The sequence below is a fragment of the Oryctolagus cuniculus genome, chromosome 6 (assembly GCF_051225735.1).
Source record: "Oryctolagus cuniculus isolate XC-2025 breed Fujian yellow rabbit chromosome 6, ASM5122573v1, whole genome shotgun sequence".
In the NCBI taxonomy this organism is placed as follows: domain Eukaryota; kingdom Metazoa; phylum Chordata; class Mammalia; order Lagomorpha; family Leporidae; genus Oryctolagus; species Oryctolagus cuniculus.
In genome coordinates this window covers 25,574,779-25,595,653 of record NC_142872.1, presented here as the reverse complement: position 1 = coordinate 25,595,653, position 20,875 = coordinate 25,574,779, and the positions used below count along the sequence as shown (strand labels likewise).

The 20,875-nt window shown below is 41.7% G+C and overlaps 1 protein-coding gene and 1 long non-coding RNA gene across 4 annotated transcripts in view; one reads left to right on the top strand and one right to left on the bottom strand.

Annotated features, from left to right (window-relative positions):
- Positions 1-20,875, top strand: part of TRPC7 (transient receptor potential cation channel subfamily C member 7) — a 131,898-nt gene that overhangs the window by 4,311 nt on the left and 106,712 nt on the right. Inside the window, exon 2 of the mRNA XM_070076125.2 lies at positions 3,207-3,984. Within this exon, the coding sequence (XP_069932226.1) occupies positions 3,207-3,984 (778 nt within the window). The remainder of the gene's footprint in view (positions 1-3,206; positions 3,985-20,875) is intronic.
- The window catches only part of LOC149126065 (uncharacterized), a 296,586-nt gene that overhangs the window by 199,618 nt on the left and 76,093 nt on the right, over positions 1-20,875 (bottom strand). For all 3 annotated transcript variants that reach the window (XR_016236143.1, XR_016236141.1, XR_016236144.1), the window contains one exon: positions 7,560-7,657. This is a non-coding gene — a long non-coding RNA (uncharacterized LOC149126065). The remainder of the gene's footprint in view (positions 1-7,559; positions 7,658-20,875) is intronic.

Sequence of the window (20,875 nt, the reverse complement as noted above, 5' to 3'; positions counted from 1 at the left end):
TGATCGGAGTGGCTGCAGGATCTCCTGTGGCAACTCCCATGCTGGAAGCAACCTCACTGTGTAGCCTGTCCTGTCCCGTCACGTGCTGCTATGCATACATGACTTGAGGGTCATAAGGCTCCATCTGTAATGCCAAATTCTACCAGTAAAGAAAGGAGCAGAGCTGACAATTTTGTGAGCATTTCAATGTATCTCAAAGCTAAGGTTTAAAGACTGAAAGAGAGGCTTGTTTACTTCTTACGGCATCTGGGTGTCTGCTTTCAAGGTCATTCAGAAAAATACATGACAACCGGTAAGGACATTTTAATTTCTGAAAAGTACTAGCCATACAGATATATTTTTCTTTGAGAAAACATAATTATTGCAGAAACATCAAGATGTACATAGTGCTCTACCTTCATGCAAAAATTATTTCCCCCACAGCTTAGTCTTCCCATTTCACCAATTTCAGTTTCTTCACCTGAAAGATGAGAATGCTGATCCCTTGCTTTTCATGTTTTGTTTTGTTTTTTAAAGAGGGGAATTAACAAACAATGCTTGTACAACCCTTAAGTTTTTAGGCTAAAGCATCTAAGATATTCATATGAACTCTGAATTTAGATTATTTACATGTTCCTTGGGAAATGTTCCTCTGCTGTCTGGGTTTAGTAGTCATTGTATTTCCTTCACATTAATACCTCCCAAGGCTTGTTGCCATGTAATAGTTGCACACCCTTGACCCTGTGATCTGAACCATTCTCCCTCTTAGGCAGACTTCTACTGGAAAATGACACGGAATCCAGCTAAAGTGCCCGCCTCTTCTAGGACTGCTGAGTTTTCATATCTGACAGACTGCTCACACATGCTGTTGAGAGGAAACTGATTTTTCTTGGGTTGCATTGTGATGGCTAAGCCCAGAGAGATGCTTCAGAGAGGGGCAGAAACCTATCAAAGGGCAAGCTGAGTAATTCCACTAGAAAAATTACTAGTCTACTGTGGGCTCAGCCTTCACCTATGTGTGGCTGTATCATTGGATCACCTGAAACAAGGTCCTTTGGGCACACAAAGAGAATTACTGCTCAGTTTTCAACTTACTCATATCTCTCCTGAAATCCAGTTAGTAAACCCTTCTCTCCTATAAAGGTTTCTGTGGGATTCCCAATCTATGGTCTACCTTTGGCACCAAAAAGCAGCCACTATCCCTGGAATGATGACAGTGTTGAAGAAATGGGCTCAAAAAGAGCTCTGGAGCTTCAGTCCTGACCATCTTTCCTCAGCAATCTTTTCTCAAAGCGCACTTCAGTTCAGTCGCTCTTTTTAAGGCGGACAGAGTCTCTATGAGGATTAATCACTCACAGTTGCTCAGAATTACTCCTTTTAATTTTTTGCAGTTAAAGAAGCTGCTCCCCTGTATAGTTTAGTAGCTGTTCCCATGAGAAGCATGGCTCAGCCCCAGGCAGGATTAAAACACCATGCTCAACCTCCAGTCTTGCTTTGCACCAGAGAACAAGCCTCTTAAAAAGCTTTTAAAATAAAAGGGGTTTGTGCAGGTCAAAGGGTAAAATGAGCAGAAAAACTTAACAGAGACCAAAATTTTAAAATTCCCAAGACTCTATGATATGAGATATTTTAAATCTGAAAAATTTAGATTTCATTTACAAGCCTCCTTCAGTGGTTACTTCTGTACTTTTCTGGAATACTGAGTATCTTTCACACATGGAGATATAACCAAGAACAAAAGAGACCATGGAAAATAGTTAAAAACAAATCCTAATGTACTTAATATCAGATGCTCTCTTGCTAAAATTTATGCCATTCTAATATTATCTGAGTAATGTGATAAGGCTAGACTAGAAAAGGCAAGTAGAAAATACACATAGGACCAACTGGAGAATCAGACAAGTTGAACACGTCCAAGCTGGTGAAGGCTTAGGAAACAGCTGGTGCAGGCCCTGTATTTTACAGTTAAGTTATCTGAAACCTAGAATCTGGTGACCTGCTTAAGGTCTCAAGGCTAGCTGGAGATGGAATATCTAGAACTGAGCTCAAATTGCACAATACTTGTATTCTCTACTTTCCCATTCAAAAAACCTAATTAAACTAAGGTTAGGTCATTTTTCCAGAGTCACAACTCAGGCATATGATAAAGCCAGGATTTCTACCCTAAGCCTGTTGAATTCAAAACCTGTTTTTCAGCCCCCCTTTCTCTCAGTGCCTTCATGTAAGATGAGGACAGTTACAGGATCTTTCTCATAGGTTCGGTACAAAGAATTACATAGGTTGATGTATGTGCAATGCTTATCACATGGCATATAATAGGTACTTAATAAACATTACCTGCTATTATTTGTAGTATTAGTATTAACCTCTACACTATGCCACAGTAGGAAAAGGCAACAAGTTAGAAGCAAATCTGCCATGTAAATTGCCCTATCTCTTCCATCCACATAAAAACTCAGGTTCAATTTTAAGAAGTCTTGGCTGAACTCCCTTAGGAGTGCTGATTCCCTAGCAATGACTCTAGAACTCACTTTACCACACTCAACCCTGTAGTTGGTGCTTAAACTGCATGAGAATCAGAAAACACAGTCTCCATGGGGAATATCATCAAATGGAAAAACAGTCATTCAGGCATTGCTGAAGTTTTCACCACAGTGTGAGAGCTCATTGATGGGGATTCATCGGAATCAAAGGAAGCAGTAACTAAGGGCTTGCCACCATATAGCCCTAGGAGAACTGAGCATCACGGGAAGGAAAAGAATAAAACCAACAATGACCACGTACTTTCCACATGCAACTGACCCCATGTAGACCTCCTACAGACCCTATGGTGCATGAAAAGTTACTCATGTTGTGTGAGTAAGAAAACTAAAGTGAATAGGGACCAAGCAACTTGTTCAAGTTTATGTAAAAGGAAGTAAAACCGACAACCACATGTCTCCCACCTCCCCACCCCCACCTCCCATCACACTCCACCTAAACCAAGAGATGGAGAGGCTGGATAAGGAAGTCAGAGTACATCCAGCTCAAAAACCAGTTCAGGTGATCCAATTTGCCTTAATCACAATGATTCAGACTATGATCCCTAATCAGGTTCCATAATTTCTTAAAAGGCTCCAATCAAGATATTCTTTTTTACTTCGACAATTTTTGCTTGCTCCATGACTGAGGAGCAACCTGCGGGCCTCTAGGAGAGTAACCGAGTGCCTTTGCCTTGTCACCCGCAGGTTGGGGAGTAGCACCTTCAAAAACATGCAGCGCCGGCATACGACGCTGAGAGAGAAGGGTCGCCGCCAGGCCATCCGAGGTCCTGCCTACATGTTCAACGAGAAGGGCACGAGCCTGACACCCGAGGAGGAGCGGTTCCTGGACTCAGCTGAGTATGGCAACATCCCAGTGGTCCGGAAAATGCTGGAGGAGTCCAAGACCCTCAACTTCAACTGTGTAGACTACATGGGGCAGAACGCACTGCAGCTGGCAGTGGGCAACGAGCACCTAGAGGTCACCGAGCTGCTGCTCAAAAAGGAGAACCTGGCGCGAGTGGGGGACGCGCTGCTACTGGCCATCAGCAAGGGCTATGTTCGCATCGTGGAAGCCATCCTCAACCACCCGGCCTTTGCACAGGGCCAGCGCCTGACGCTCAGCCCACTGGAGCAGGAGCTGCGGGACGACGACTTCTATGCCTACGATGAGGATGGCACACGCTTCTCCCACGACATCACGCCCATCATCCTCGCAGCCCACTGCCAGGAGTACGAGATCGTGCACATCCTGCTGCTCAAGGGTGCACGCATTGAGCGGCCCCATGACTACTTCTGTAAGTGCAATGAGTGCACTGAGAAGCAGCGCAAGGACTCCTTCAGTCACTCACGCTCACGCATGAACGCCTACAAGGGCCTGGCAAGCGCTGCCTACTTGTCCCTGTCTAGCGAAGACCCTGTCCTCACCGCACTGGAGCTAAGCAACGAGTTAGCCAGACTAGCCAACATTGAGACTGAATTCAAGGTAACTCCCACTCACCACCTCGTGGGCAGAGTGCCCTGTGGGCTCCTCAGGTGTGTCTAGTCACAAGAGGGTTATCACCCTACAGAATCAAAGGGTGGGTTAGGCTTCCAGGAAGCAAGGGACATACCTCATTTGTGGCAGATGGAGGCTGAGGGAAAAGCAGCCCATTAGGTGGAAAATTCTAGCCTACATAATTGCAGCAAAGAAGTGACTTCAGGACAAATCCATACAGTTAAGAGAAAAGCAACACACAGGCAGAGTTATACTGTAGCTCAGTTGTACATACCTCCGCTCTCCCCCAAGGAGCTTAGTAGTGTTGGGGACATCCAGCAGCCTGAGGTCAGTCCCTAGAGCAGATCTAAGCTGTCTTGTTTTACCTGCATGCTTTTGATCTGTCTTGTTCATATCTCTATGCCATCCTAGGCTATACTGACATTAGATTTAGTCTCAGTCTAAAGCTAGAAAGACTTGGCTGTAGCCTTTCCTAAGCCTGGCAAGCTATTGCTGTAGTCCTGAAAATAAGCTGAGGAGGGAGTACATGAAAACAAAAACGAAACTCTCCCAGGAGAATTGAGCTTGTTACCCACCTCCCTGTCCCTGCTCCCATAGATAGGCCCAGGGCAAGGTCCTGTAATCAGACCCCTTATGATTCCTTCATCTCCAAAGTCCATGCATCAACTATGATCTTGTGCTCTCCCAATAGAGAAGACTGGGACTTACTGTAGGAAAGTCTTTTGACACCATGTTTAATAATGATAAAAGCAAACATTTAGTGGGCACTTAATGTGCATCAAGCACTAACTGCCTTACCTAAATGATCTTATTTAATATCCTCAACATTCCTATGGCATGATTGCTGTCATTACCTCCATTCTATATGTGGGCACAGAGGTAAAGAGAGCTCATATATAGCTAACATGAGGCCCTCAGACCCCACAGCCAATTCAACCAGGAAACCAGGAATCAAAGGCCTTGTTTAGGTACTGGCTATTCAGAGTCTCAATTATCTTTATCTGAATGGCAAAGGGACTTCTCACAAGAGAAGGTGAGGCTGAGAGAGTAGGAACCACAGCTGAGATCACTATTTCTCATCCTGCCACCTGACCAGAGACTATATTCCTAGGTGCCATGGCACATACAAATAGGTATCATACATGCTTGACACTCAGTGGAGAAAAGATGTCATTAGCAAGTGAAACGTCATCATCCAAAGAAGGTATCAGTGCAAGAACTGTCCCTGCAAAGGACGCAGTTAAATGGCCAAGGATGGGTGCCTACTCCGAGCAAAAGAGAACCCACCCCCCCACCCAGGGCATGTTGTTCAGGGAGATCTCAAAGGAGGAGATGGGGTTGAGTTGGGCTTCACTAAGCAAAAGAAACAAGATCAGTGGAAAGAGAGAGGTGAATATTTGAAAGAGGCAATTAAAGACGAGGTCTAGGATGGCCCAGGGCAGAGAGGAGATGATGAGAAATCCTGTGTGATAAGAACACAGACTCCTTGTGAGGCACACTAAAGATGAATTGGGGGCAGACCTCAGAGGGCCCTGCATGTCAGGCTGAGCACTCTGAATGTTATCTTATAGGAAAAAGAGTATTATTAAAAGATTATGATTTGGGGACTAATGTGATAAAAAGTAGGGTTTGGGAAAGTTACTTGACTGGAGATGAATTGGAGTAAGTGAATTGTAAGGAACTGGGACTAAAGAGGGAGAACATTCACTTGTATATACATGAGGCCATGGAAGTCTCTCTGTGTGCTGATATCACCCAAAAGCCAGCAACAGAAAGACTAGGCCAACAGGAAGCTGCAGGGTACCACAGACTGTGAATAAAATCCTAGAATTAAGCTAATTTTATATCTTTTGTCCTCCCATCATAGACCCATCCACTAAATTGGAGACACCTTCCTAAACCCATCATTGTTCATGAATTCATCCATAAACTGGTGAACTTGGTATATGTAGATGTAGAGATCACCCAGTGGCATTCCCAAGAATGTAGCTGTTCCTCTTGTTTTTGGACAAGAAACCTCATCTATCAACATCATAGCCAACGATGTCCTAGGGATGTTGGGTGCAATCTTGTTTGCTCCCCAGTCTCCAGAATGACTGCTCAAAAGCCATGTTGAAAGGAATAGCTAAGCCAATTAATTCAGATATTTCTAGCCACAATAAAAAAAAAATTCAAGTGATAAATGTTTTTTGGATCAGATTATGTGGATAATTGTACAATTCTCTACTTATCTCCTATCAGGGAGCATGCCAGCCTTACTAAATAAAACAATGCTAGAATAACATTTAGGAATGCATCTGAGCCATTTGTTTCCTTTACTAAAACCCAAAGTCTGGCATATCTTAGAATACCTAACATCTAAATCTGGAAATTTGTTGAAAGCCTGCCTACAACACTATGATGTTTTAATTTTAAAAAATAAGTTATGAAAATTGTGGACAATTAAGGATATACTCAACATGATGACAAATCTCCCCTATAGTCATTTACATAGAATAAGAATTAAGATAAATATATTTGCTGACTCTTTACATCCCCCAAGTTAGCTCTGTTGGAAATAATGTCTTTCAGATTGTCAACAAATGGTGCATTATAAAAGAACATAACGGTTCCTTCAGAACTTTATCACTTACTCAGCTGTTCTTGTGTATGCATTCCTGACATTATAAATCATCTGAGAGAAGAGAGCAGCACAGCAGGAGAGAAGTCAGATTGTAATAAAAGAATAAAGCGCAAGTGGAAGGGTTCTGATGAGTCTGTACTACTTTCAAGGGACAGGATGATGCTCTTACAGCCACATGTTATGGTGACAATCCAGTGTCATCAATTGTATACAAAGCTATCAGAGTCTCACTGGAAATATCATATGTCATCCCCCACATCCTCGAAAATACTCACTTAGGAGTGACTTCCTGATGAGGAAACATCCATGAAAAAACCTGGATTCAGTTGCCCTGGCTGTTGTTTTCGAGTCCTTTTAATTCATTACCAAAATAGAGTCTAGTCTAGTAAGAAGAGCAGCCATTGTCAAGGCCTCCAGTAAACTGTGGCAGAAGTCTGATGCCTAATAGAAAGCCATTATTTTTGGTGTGGAAATTATATAGCTGTTCAATGATTTCTTATGTCTCTCTAATCTTCTTGGGTTTAGAAAGATATTAAAACTTGATATGGCCACTGTGGCCTCCCCATTACCTTGAATGGTCCCTTGAAAGCTGGTTCACACTCTAGAAATGCCTGATGAAGGGAAGGAGAGAAATCCCAAAAGGATAGTAACTTCAGCTGATGAAGCAAGTGATTATATTTACCTATTGTGTCAACTCTTACACATATGGACTCAACAGAGGCATCTGACTATGGCTTTGGTTATGGTGAAATGGGGAAGCTCTAGAGTGCAGACTGGTTGGAAGAATGAAACCCACACACACTGAAGAACTGCAGACCAGCCATTTGCTAAACTGTACGGTATATGGAGGCCAGAGTGTGTGTTCTTGATCTTACCCACGGTATCTAAAATGGGGTCTGGGTGCACTGCCAGCAAGTGACATTTTGGTTTACTGGCTTACCGACGTGGTCAGAGCTGGAGAACAGGAAGACTGGTGTGTGTTGTATGATTCAGAGGTGCTTCATTCTGATAGAACAAGCTCTTTCTCTGCAGAAGCACCTAGAGTACCAAAGAAAAATAAAGAATTTGTTGACGTCGGTAGGTAACGGTTCTCACCACCAAGAATATAACAACATCGCTGCAGCTCTTTTGAATTAGTCTTCTTAGTTTTCTTCACTAATCACCCCTCTGATAAAATTACCTAGGATCCCTTTTATCTCTTTTATTTTGTTGGTTTCTTCCCAAATTCCTCAGCACTGTGTCCATCTGTTGCAAGATGTTTATCATTCTTCCAACTCAGTTATGGCAGCAGCAATGTCTGATGGGTCAGAAAGAGGTTGGGAGAAAAGTATGACAAAGAAATACTAGATACTGAGGTTTAGGGCTTTGGAAGAAAAGAGACAGCAGGATAGGAGGAAGGATCCCTTTTCACTGTCTCACTTTTTACTTCAATTTAAAAGCATCCAATATTCCCAAGTCAGAAAACTATAGATGACCAACACACATAGGATCTCAGCTATTTAACACTTGGTCTTTCCAGAGAACAGCAAAACTACAACTGAGAGCCTTTTCCTGTTGATACAATGTCAGCATGGAATCTGCCTGTGCTTCAGTTACAAGTAATCTCTACTTACAGGCCTCAGAGTGGGGAGGAGACAAGAGGGCTGAAGCTGTAAGTTCACCCTACTAAAAGCATTAGTGGTTTCTCTGCTCATCAGTGGGTTGCTACCCAAGTGTATTATGAAAAACAGGTGATGAATTATGTATCAATGTTTATGCTGTCATTTTAAGACCCATAAAAAACTTTCTAGGCCTAAAATATCACAAATTAAAAATGCAAATAATGATAAATCAGACCAATTTGCCACCTGCTGTGATTTCTAGTGAGAACTCATTGTGGAAGGTAAAGCTGTTGCGATGACAGTTTGTAATCTGCTTGCAAACTTATCAAATGGACTGGGAAGGAGGAGGGAAAAAGAGGAGTGACTTTGTATTGGGGGGCAGGGTGGAAGCTCAGAGCACATTTGCATTCTGGTGGTCTGAAGCCAGGGAGATGGGAAGCTTCAGTGAAGCCCAGCCTGGGTTGGAGGCAGCACTGAAACCCAGAGAGGTCTGTTGCTCCCAACTCCCATTGCTACTGTTTGCACCAGTTTCTCATGGGCTTTGAATATTTTCAGGATTTTAAAAATGTATAGATCAACACCATAGGAAAATACATTGCCTTGCTGTTTGAAAGCTTGGCTGATAGGATAAACAAATGTCTGCTCAACATGCAAGAAATGGGTTGAAAACCATTTGCTTTTCCATTGGGAAAATATTATTTAAGCTGTGAAGGCTACAGATCTTAAAAGGAAGTGTGTGTGTCTGTGTGTGTATGTGAGTGTGTGTGTGTGAGAGAGAGAGAGAAAGGGAAAGAGAGAGAGAGGTGTGTGTGTGTAAGAAAATCTGGCAGGCCATTCTTCAAAGCAGGTGTATTTAGCTGTGTCATCCTAGCCCTGTGCCATCAGGTGATTCAGAACATGAGGAGAGGTGAGGAAGATCACAGATACTCAGTGACCCCTCAGTAAACATGTGCAGGTGAGCTGCAGTCAGAGCATGTGTGCCTACTGGCAGGTCGACACTAGAGCCATGGTTATGGATCACATACCTGAAGGCAAGACCCAGGGACTGGCTTATCTCTGGAAAAGGGACAAAGGTAGTTTCCATCCATGGTTGATTTGTCTTTTTCTACTTTTCTGCCTAAGTGAATGGAGGAACACGCTTGCCAGAGCACTCATTAGTGAGTCATCACAAAAAAGTAAGCTAATTAATTTGTCCTTTAATGACAATTTTTCATTGGGTCACAAATAATGCCTAAAATCAGATGATATTCCTCTTCCACGGTTTGTGCCAAAGGTATCAGCATCCACAATACAGGGAGATAGCATACACTGTGCGACAGGTAATTCAGGTGGCAAACAGGAGGTCACTTTGCTAGAAGAGGACAATGGCAGGGACAGTCTCTGGTAAGCCAGACTTCTCTTCAAAGCTAGGGAGAGCACAGCACAGGGTTTGGCCCCAGAATCAGACTGACCTGAGCTCCATGACCTACCACCCATGCAATCTTAGGCATCTATTAGAAGTTAACTTTCTTATTTGAAAAACAAGGGGTAGGAAGGAGAGAATATTTCAGTTGTAATCTGTCCAAACTGAATGCTTGTTTCCCCATGCAAAAATTTGCTCTTGCTCTATCTGTTCATCTCTTTAAGTGACATCATGAATCACCAATTTGCTAAAAACTTTTTACATCTCATCCTGTTTTAACCTCCATAAAGTCTAGGTACATATTAAATATTCAGCAAACATTAGCTCAGTAAATAAATGAGTTGCTGAGTGAATTAATGAACAGTGACCTCTCAGAGTCTTAGTGAGATAAAGGATTAAGTGAGATCAAGAATATGAAAACTCTTCACAAGGAATCTGACACAATTAAGCACTATTAAGTTTTCACCAGAGAGCCCAACCGTGATCCCTTCTGGTTTTCCAAAGCCCACTGGATTTTTCAGAGCCACAACTTTTCCTCCCAATAAACAGGGCTTAAATTTCAGCACCTCCTGTATTCTGAAAGTCTTGCTGATTTCTACTAAGCTTCTCAACCACTCAGATCTTTCTAGAACAAGAAAGAAAAAAAAACTAGGCTGTACATGTGCGCTCCATGGTTAAAAACAGACCATGGGAATATTTTCCAATTAGAAAAACGCAGACCACTGGAACTGAGAAGCCAAGAGTTCCACTAAAATTTGACAGTGAAAAGAAGTAATGTGGGCTTACAAGACAGAGAAGCAGAGGCAGAGGAGGGAGGAAATGGGCAGGCACAGCCCTTGCCAAATAAAGACAGAGATTATGTTTTGAGAAATATCTACCTCACTACACACAAAACAAAATGGAAAAATCATTTCCTACACAAGTACAACTATCAATCTGAAATATCAGAGATACACAGAAAACCAACACAGTTCTCTGAGAAAATTAACCAAGGGGTAGTAGTGCAAATTACATCAAATGGAAATGCAGTGATTTTTCTCTGACGAAAGTCACAGCATTGTGTAAATTAATCCGGGAGGGTAGCACGCATCAAGCATGCTGTACACACCACCACCATGGAAGCTCTGTTAGCAGCAAGTTCACATTCAGAATGAATGCAGAAAACACATGCCAGCATAGGGAGATGCGGACAGGGTCTGCAGACTCACAAAACAAAGAGCGAGGGGCAGCCTAGTTATGGAACTAACTGGACATTCAGCACTCATATGACAAATACTTAGTGACCAAGGCTTGGTTTGGGTGCTGAGACAAAAGGATGAACATGATAAAGTCCCTGCCTTCCAAGAGCTCTTGTCTTCTGAAAGAGGTAGGCCTTCTTCAGATACTCACACACTCAAAAAGGGCAGCATTAAAAATCACGCTAGGAAATAAAAACGCAGCTTCCAAAGGGCTGACTTAGAGGAGCAGCTGTGTGTGTCAGAATACCCCTCAGAGGAAGCCGTGTTTAAACTGAAAGCCATGGGTATAAAAAAGATAAAAAGACAACAGGGCATGGGAATAGCATTTCTAGGCATAGAAATAGCACATGAAAGAAGGCGGTGCAGAGAGGGAGAAGAGAGGCCCAGAGAAATTACAGTAGCCAAGCATAGGCCATTTGCAGGAATAAGTGTTAGTAAAAATGGCACAGTCTTTTCTGTGGCGTGATTTATGTCCTGGACACCATCCTAGGCTCTAGCCCCCACCGCCATTGCTGGAAGCCTGATGACCAGATGGCCCAATCACAGGTGTCAGCTCCACCCCCACCCTAATGGGATTTGCTGCTCCTACTTCCCTGCCCCCTACCCGCCAAAGGTTTAACAGGACCTGATTCCTGCACACATGCTCTCTCTTGATCTTTTTCTCTGGACTCCTCTCTCTCCCTTCTTTGTGTCTTGCCTCTTCCCTTCAGCCTACTGGATTTCCCTCATCAATAAACCCTTTCCCTTACTCTAGTGTTTGGTGTGTTTTGTGGTGGCCTTACCTTGGTGCCATGACTCAGACCCAGCCTTTCCCATCCCATCAACCGTGCTCTCCCCCCAGGGATGTGAGCTGCTTTGGGATCCTGGATTTCTGCCAGCCACAAAACACACCCAGAGACCTCCTTCCAAACCTCCAAATGCTCCATGATCTCCATCCACTCACCAGCCTTTCAAATTCCTGAGGTAAGACGGGGTGGGTAGAGGATCCTCTCAGTGTGACTTTCTATGGGTTGTGGTTCTACTCGACTTCACCACGAAGTCATGGTACCAGGCACTACAACTCCTATGGCCTCGTGCCTCTGTGTCCAGGCAACAGTGTGGGTGATGACTCAACACATTTCCCTTCTACGAGCTATGTCCTGAGCTCCAGTGGGTGCGTGGATGACAACCTCCACTCTCTCTGTTCCATATCCTCCTGTTGGACAGCGGTGATATTGGGGATGCCTGATACCCACCAATCTGACTACCGGTCACCATGGGAGCTTCTTCCCACATTCGATCTGATCCTCCTCTCAATGTCAACAACTCAGTCCAAATGTCTGCTTAATGACACACTTAACCCCAACATTATTGGGATCTCAAACACTTCTTTGAGCATTTGGAAAATGAAGATTTCCTATGTCTAAGCCTTTGTCTCCACTAGTGTTCTCCAGCTCAAACTCTCTTATTTCCAAAGCTCTCACTAAAAAACAAAAACTCCAGCTCTCACTGTCTCGCTCATTGTACCTCCCCTTCCTGCCTGGGAATTCAAACCTTATCATCTCAGAATTAGCCTTTGCCCAAAGTTTACTCCCCCTGCCTTATCCATCATCCTCTCTAACACCCTCTTCTTGGAGAAGCAAAGGCAAGTTTTGGAACAGGCCCTCTCTCCATGTCATCACCCTCTGACCCTCATCCTCCAACTGGTCTTTGCCCTTCTCCCTCCTGTTCTAATTTTACCATAAGAATAGCAAGGGAGTGGTGATTCCATTCTTCTGAGCTCCCAGTTCACTGCAAAACAAAGTAGGTATCCCACCCTTTTGATGGCTCTTTTGTTTTATCATGAGCAAGCCAGACAGGATAATCAGGTCTTTTGATGGGTTTTGTCCCCGCCTTAGAACTATCAAGCTGACCTCACCAGGTCTCAATTCTTACAAACTTGATTTCATGGTCCCATTAGGGAGCATTTCCTAGATACTTTGTTCATTAGCTCTGGGTTAACAGCCAAAGTCAAAGTTGCCTCTCTCTCTTCCTAAACCTCCCTCCTAACCTAGCCACACTGGCATCTCTCCCACCCTGCACCAAGAGGGCCATAATGCCAGCAATGTTCACATTGAGAGATCTCTCCCAACTTATGTGAAATAATGATCAAGACTACTGGACCTTCAAACCAGCCAACTCACCCAGTCAAATACTATTTCCAGACACATCACCTTTCCCCTAATTGTCCTTACTCTCACCTATCAGATTCTCCTTAAAAAACTCTCTCCACAGCCAGAAGGGTGTCCATCTACTCCGATGGATGCCCTCTCCCATTAAACCTAACACAATGATAAACAATCTCCAGTGGACTTCTTGTGGCTGGCACATCAGCCCCTAGCCCACAGTCACCCATGGGACCCGTATGGCAGCTGCCTGAACTTTTGTTTCAGATGCAGTCCCAAGTAGCTAACTGCTGACTAGGGCATCATTGGCCTAAGGTGTTCTTTGTGTGTGTGTGTGTGTGTGTGTGTGTAAAAAGAAAACTAGACCCAAATTCAATTAAAAGCTAAAAAGATGTCTTTGGTAAAGAATAATCTCATGCATGAAAATTTGGATCAGCTGTAGCTGGACATTGGATTTAAAGGAATTTCTCTCTTTGAATCTAGGAAGATTATTGCCTTTAAAAGTATTGCTTTGTAACTTACCAAACTTGTTTTGCAATTTATTTTAGCAGGTTTCTGATGATATAGCAATGGGTAATCAGCACTCATTATAGTTCCTAAGGTGGATTTTCTAGTCTCTGGTTTAACATCACTGATTTATAGCTGGAGTTTATAAGAGGAGTAGAATTCCATATGAATGTAATTTTGACCATAATTCAGATAGAGGTATAGTACAATATAAGCATCGTCAGTCATCCAGGTGTAATTGCTAAATGCAAACTGGCTAAAGCAAATGAGATAAATGTGTCTAAATGTAAACTTTGGTACTCTTAGCACCTTATATCCTATGGAGAAACTATTTGGGTTTGCTAACATGTTTTCATAAATCATCCATATGAAAATAGTTCATCACCACTTTAAAGTAACTGAGGTTGAAATTTGATGTGTTATCTTATTTAGAAAATGTTGTCTTCATTTGGAGATTTCTAAATGGCTATTTCAAATGTAAATCAAAGAAATCAGCAGATGGAAAGCAAAAGCTATTAGTCTATTTGACTTAGAACTAGAATCTGATCCTCTGTTAAAGCAATGAGGTTTTATGCGATGTATATATATTTGAAATAGTCTAAAAAATCTGTTTAAAATCTGTAACATCTCCTTTTAATAGTTTTATTTAACTGGTAACTGTCTGTCAGTTTTCTAGCCAACTCCAGTACGCTATTTTCTCTTCCCTAGTTCTGACTCTTAAAACTGTTCCAAGTTATGGGATAATTCCATGTGCTAAGTGGGAGGTGATAGGGATGGTGAAGAGGATCACAGCCATGGCCTTACCTGTAATTAGCTGGACTTTGCTATAAAGTGAACAGTCATTGGATGCTTTCAGCAGGTGCATAGGTGACTCTTACCTAAAGTTTGGAAAGATTCACTCCTCCTACTGTCAAAAATGGACTAGAGAGGACAATAATGAAAGGGGATGGAAGATGCTATGTGAATATGAGACCTTCCTAGGAGGGTGAAAGGCCTATGAGTGCAAAAGAACAAGTGCATCTCAACCATAGGTGACTTTTTACAAAAGGAGCCACAGCAGCACTGGCAGGTGGTGACTGATTCCTGACTGTTTCCAGGACAGCTTTCTTCTCAATGAAGAACTTGATTCTCCTATGGCAGGGACAACAGAGTCAGCTTTTTACCTTCTCCTCCAAAGCAGAAAGTAATCCTAGTGAAACAGGAGGAGGGTAGGGCAGTGATGTGGATTCCATTTGTGTAACCTGACCTTTGGAGGTAGAAGAGGATGTGTCCCAGGCTTGGCCAAATTGATCACTGCAAAGCACCAGCACTAAGGGTTTACTTGGAAATGGGTTTGGAAATGATAATCTCGGAATGGAAAGGATTCCATTGGCTTTTAATCTTCCACTACATTTTCCAGATTTCAGAGACCCATTTCTCCCCCAGTTGGCTGCAGGATTAACAAAACTTTTCAATAGAGGAGGGGTATCACTGACTCTTTGCTCTGATTTGTACTAAACTGGAGCTTGTTTTCATATAAATAAAGGCTTGGGATAGGTCCCTTCTCATTCCTCCCCTCCTCCCATCCTTGGAATTTTGAGAATGACAGGCTAAGAAGAGATTAGATGCAGGCAACGCTTTCCTGGGCTCCCAGAATCCTTCCTGATGGACACCCAATTCAGTCTGGCTGTGTGTCTTGGTTTCTTAGTGCCGCTGTAGTAAGTACTGTGAGCTTGGTGACCTAAAACAACAGAACCTTATTGTCTCAAGTGCCAAGGACTAGAAGTCCAAAAACAAAGTATCAGCAGAGTCATGCACTCGCTGAAGGCTCTACTACAGGACAATCCTTCCTTGCCACCTCCTAGTGTCTGGCAGTTGCCACTGATCCTTGGATTGCCAATGTCTCACCAGTCTCTGCCTCTGTCATCGTATGGTAATCTCCATGTGCTTTTGTGCCTCTTTACTTCTTAAAGAGACACCAGTCATTTTGGATTAAGAGCCCACCCTCTTCTAGTAGGACTTCATTTTAAAAATTACACCTGTTGGCCGATGCTGCAGCTCACTAGGCTAATCCTCCGCCTGCAGCGCCGGCACCCTGGGTTGTAGTCCTGGTTGGGGTGCCAAATTCTGTCCTGGTTGCTCCTCTTCCAGTCCAGCTCTCTACTGTGGCCCAGGAGTGCAGTGGAGGATGGCCCAAGTGCTTGGGCCCTGCACCCGAATGGGAGACCAGGAAAAGCACCTGGCTCCTGGCTTTGGATCGGCACAGCGTGCCAGCTATAGCAGCCATTTGAGGGGGTGAACAAACAGAAGGAAGACCTTTCTCTCTGTCTCTCTCACTGTCTAACTCTGCCTGTCAAAAAAAAAAAATTACACCTGTAACTACCCTATTTTCCAAAGAGGCTCCAGGAAGGACATACATTAGGTGTAGTGGAGAGGACAGTCTATTCAACCCAGTACAGTGGAGGAGCACCACATAAAGATGAACTGGAGAAGGCTGAGACCAGGAGTCCAGGAAGACTCTCAGATTGGGGCAGGATAAAGACCAGAGGTCAGTTATTATGGGAAGCTAAATACAGTCCTAAACCAGGAGGTCAGTCTGGAAGAAAAGAACAGAGTTGATGTTTTCTTTGACTGAAGCACAAGTCAAGCCAGAGATACAAGAATTCCATAAAAGTATCTGTATGTGCATATGTAGTGTCTGTGGGAAGCAGACAGGTAACATGTGAGAGGGTAGCTGATGGAAGCACTCTTTCTCTCAAGTATGAGAAAAATATTTGTGTTTAAGGTGATAAAATGAAACACTACTCATATAATTTTTAAAAAAATACAGAAAAGCAAAGGAAATTTAAATAGCATTAATCCTACCACCTAAGAGTAATTCATATTTTGGTATATTTCCTCCTTTGCCCCTTCTACTCCCAGTCATAAAACTTGGAAGTAATGCTGTAACTCAGTTTATAGAAGATTATCAACCATATCTTCGTTTTCTTTCATGATTTAATCACCACTCCAATTCCCCCCTCCTTACTCAAACACCCCATTTCAACATATTTATTGTATTTAGATATATATGTATGATTGTGTGTGTGTGTGTGTGTGTGTGTATCTTTCAAGAAAAACTATTCCTCAACAGCAAGACAAGGGCTGTTCAAGTCATTGCTTCTCAAAGTCTCAATTTCACTTCTGCAGATTTCCTTTTAGGTACTCTACTAGTTATCATATTTTCCAGATTCATCCATTTTGTTGCAAATGACTGGATTTCATTTTTTAAACTGCTGTATAATATTTCATAGAGTACATACCCTATAATTTCTTTATCCTGTCTTCTGTTGATAGGCATGTAGGTTGATTCCATGTCTTAGCTACTCTGATTTGAGCTACAATAAACAAGGGGGTGAACATAACTCTTTTATTTGCTGATTTCATTTCTCTTGGGTAAATTCCCAGGAGTGAGATGGCTGGGTCATATGGTAGTTCTATATTTAGATTTCTGAAGTATCTCCAACCTGATTTCCATAGTTGTTTTATGAGTTTACATTCCCACCAACAGAGGATTAGGGTACATTTTCCCCCACATCCTCACCAGCATTTGTTGTTTGTGGAATTCTGTATGAAAGCCATTCTAACTAGGGTAAGGTACAACCTCATTGTGGTTTTGATTTGCATTTCCCTGATGGCTAGTGATCCTGAACATTTTTTCATGTGTCTATTGGCCATCTGGATTTCCTCTTTTGAAAAATGTCTACTGAGGTCCTTGGACCATCTCTTAAATGGGTTCTTTGTCTTGTTGTTGTGGAGTTTCTTGATCTCTTTGTAGATTCTGGTTATTAATCCTTTATCAGTTGCATTGTTTGCAAATAATTTCTTCCATTCTGTTGGTTGCCTCTTCGCTTTCCTGACTGTTTCTTTTGCAGTACAGAAGCTTCTCAATTTGATGTAATCCCATTTGTTAACTTTGGCTTTGACTGACTGTGCCTCTGGGATATTTTCCAAGAACTAGTTGCCTCTGCCAATGTTTTGTAGGGTTTCCCCAATGTTCTCTAATAATTTGATGGTATCCGGTCATATATTTAGGTCTTTAATCCATCTGGAATGGATTTTTGTGTAAGGTGTGAGGTAGGGGTCTTGCTTTATACTTCTGCATGTGGAAATCTAGTTTTCCCAGCAAAATTTGTTGAAGACTGTCCTTGTTCCATAGACTGATTTTACCTCCTTGGTCAAATAGAAGTTGGTTGTAGAGGCTTGGGTTGATTTCTAGTGTTTCTGTTCTGTTCCACTGGTCTATCCATCTGTTTTTGTACCAGTACCAGGCTGTTTTGATTATAACTGCCTTGTAGTATGTCTTGAAATCTGGTATTGTGATGCCTCCAGCTTTGTTTCTGTTGCATAAGATTATTTAGCTAATCGAGATCTCCTGTGTTTCCATATGAATTTCAACATCATTTTTTCTAGATCTGAGAAGAATATCTTTGGTATTTTGATTGGTATCACGTTGAATCTGTAAACTATTTTTGAAAGAATGAACATTTTGATGATATTGATTCTTCCAATCCATGAACATGGAAGATTTTTCCATTTGTTTGTATGTTTTATTTCATTAATGTTTTGTAATTGTCATTGTAGAGATCTTTGACATTGCTGGTTAAATTTATTCCAAGGTATTTGATTTTTTTTTTTTTTTTTTGTAGCTACTGAGAATGAGATTGATCCTAGATGGTTTTTCTCAGCCATGGCACTCTCTGTGCATACAAAGGCTGCTGATTTTTGTGTACTAATTTTATATCCTCCGACTTTACCAAATTCATAGTCTATGAGTTTCAATAGTCTCTTGGTGGAGTTTTTTGGATCTCCTATATATAAAATCATATCATCTGCAAGTAGGGATAGTTTGACTTCCTCTTTCCCAAACTTGACTCCCTTTGATTTCTTTGTCTGTCTTAATCATTTGAGCTAACAATTCCAGGACTATATTTAATAGCAATGGCAAGAGTGGACATCCATATCTGGTTCCAGATCTCAATGGGAATGCTTCAACTTTTCCCCATTCAATAGGACACTGGCCATGATTTGTCATAAATCACCTTGATTGTGCTGAGGAATGTTCCTTCTTTACCCAATTTGCTTAGTATTTTCATAATGAAAGGGTATTGTATTTTATCAAATGTTTTTTCTGCATCTATTGAGATAATCATGTTTTTTATTCTTCAGTTTGTTAATGTGATGTATCACATTGACTGATTTGCGAATGTTGAAACATCCTTGTATATCAGGGATGAATCCAATGGTGTCTGGGTGAATGATCTTTCTGATGTGTTGCTGGATTTGGTTGGTCAGAATTTTATTGAGGATTTTTCTGTCTATGTTTATCAGGGAAATTGATCTGTAGTTCTCTTTCTCTGTTTTGTCTTTTCCAAGTTTGGGAATTAAGGTGCTGCTGGTTTCATTGAAAGAATTTGGGATGATTCCTTCCCTTTTCAATTGTTTTGAGTAACTTGAGAAGTGGAGTTAGTTCTTCTTTAAATTTCTGGTAGAATTCAGCAGTGAATCCATCCAGTCCTGGGCTTTTTTGTTGTTGTTGTTGGGAGGGTCTTTATTACTGATTCAATTTCTGTCTTGGTAATGGGTTTGTTTAGATTTTCTATGTCTTCATGGCTCAGTTTAGGTAGGTTGTATGTGTCCAGGAATCTATCCATTTCTTCTAGGTTTCCCAGTTTGTTGGCATACAGCTCTTTGTAGTAATTTCTGATTATTCTTTTCATTTCTGTGGTGTCTGTTGTTACATTTCCTTTTTCATCTCTAATTTTATTGATTTGGGTCTTCTCCTTTCCTGTTTTTGGTTAGTTTGGCCAATGGTGTGTCAGTTTTATTTTTTAAAAAACCAGCTCTTTGTTTTGTTGATCTTTTGTATTGTTTTATTGGTTTCAATTGTGTTGATTTCTCCTCTAATTTTAATTATTTCTTTTCCCATATTAGTTTCGGGTTTGGTTTGCTGTTGTTTTTCTAGATCATGGAGATGCACTGATAGCTCATTTATTTGGTGCCTTTCCAATTTCTTTATTTTTTTAAAGATTTATTTTATTTGAAATAGTTATATAGAGAGGTAGAGACAGAGAGAGAAGTCTTCCATCCGCTGGTTCACTCCCCAGATGGCCATAATGGCTAGAACTATGCCAATCTGAAGCCAGGAGCCAGAAGTTCTTTCCGGGTCTCCCACGTAGGTGCAGGGGCCCAAGCACATGAGCCATCTTCTACTGCTATCCCAGGTCATAGCAGAGAGCTGGATTGGAAGAGGAACAGCCAGGACAAGAACCAGCACCCATATGGGATGACAGCGCTTCAGGCCAGGGCTTTAACCCGCTGCGCCACAGTACAGGCTCCTCCAATTCCTTGATAAAGGCACCAATTGCTATAAACTTTCCTCTTACCACTACGTTTGCTGTATCCCATAAGTTTTGATATGTTGGACTGTCATCTTTTGTTTCCAGAAATTTTTGATTTCTCTTTCGATTTCTTATATGACCATTGTTCATTCAGGAGCATGTTGTTCAGTCTCCATGTGTTTTGCATATGTTCTAGAGATTCCTGAGTTGCTGATTTCCAGCTTCATTGCACTGTGGTAAGAGAAGATGCATGATATGATTTTGATTTTTTTGAATTTGCTGAGACTTGCTTTATGTAGTAAATTTATGGCCTAGTGTGTGGTCAATCCTAGAGAAAGTTCCATGCCCAGGTAAGAAGAATGTGCATTCTGCAACCATAGGATGAAAAGTTTGGTAGATATCTGTTAGGTCCATTTGGTCTACAGTGTCTAACTCTGTTGTTTCCTTGCTGATTGTCTGATTGGTCTGTCCATTATAAAAGTGGGTTATTGAAAACCCCCATTACTACTGTATTTGAGTCTATGTCTCCCTTTACATCCCTTAACATTTCTTTTAAATAGCCAGGTGCTCTGTAATTAGGTGAGTATACATTTATACTAGTTATATCTTCCTGTTGATTTGACCCTTTAATCACTACATAGTGCCCTTCTTTGTCTCTTTTAACAGTTTTTGTGTTAAAGTCTATTTTATCTAATATTAGGTTTCTGTTAACATGGAATAATTTTTTCCATCCTTTCACTTTTAGTCTGTGTGCATTGTTGACATTTTTTTCCGGTAGGCAGCAAATAGATGGGCTTTTTCTTTTAATCCATTCAACCAGTCTGTGTCTTTCAACTAGAGAGTTAAGGTCATTTACATTCAATGTGACTATTGATAAGTAACGATTTTGCCCTGCCATTTTTCCATAAATATTCCTATTTTTTACTTTGGATTTCCCTTGTACTTTTATTGGGACATTTCCTCTTTTACCTTCTTTTGTAGTGATGACCATGTTTTTGTGTTTCC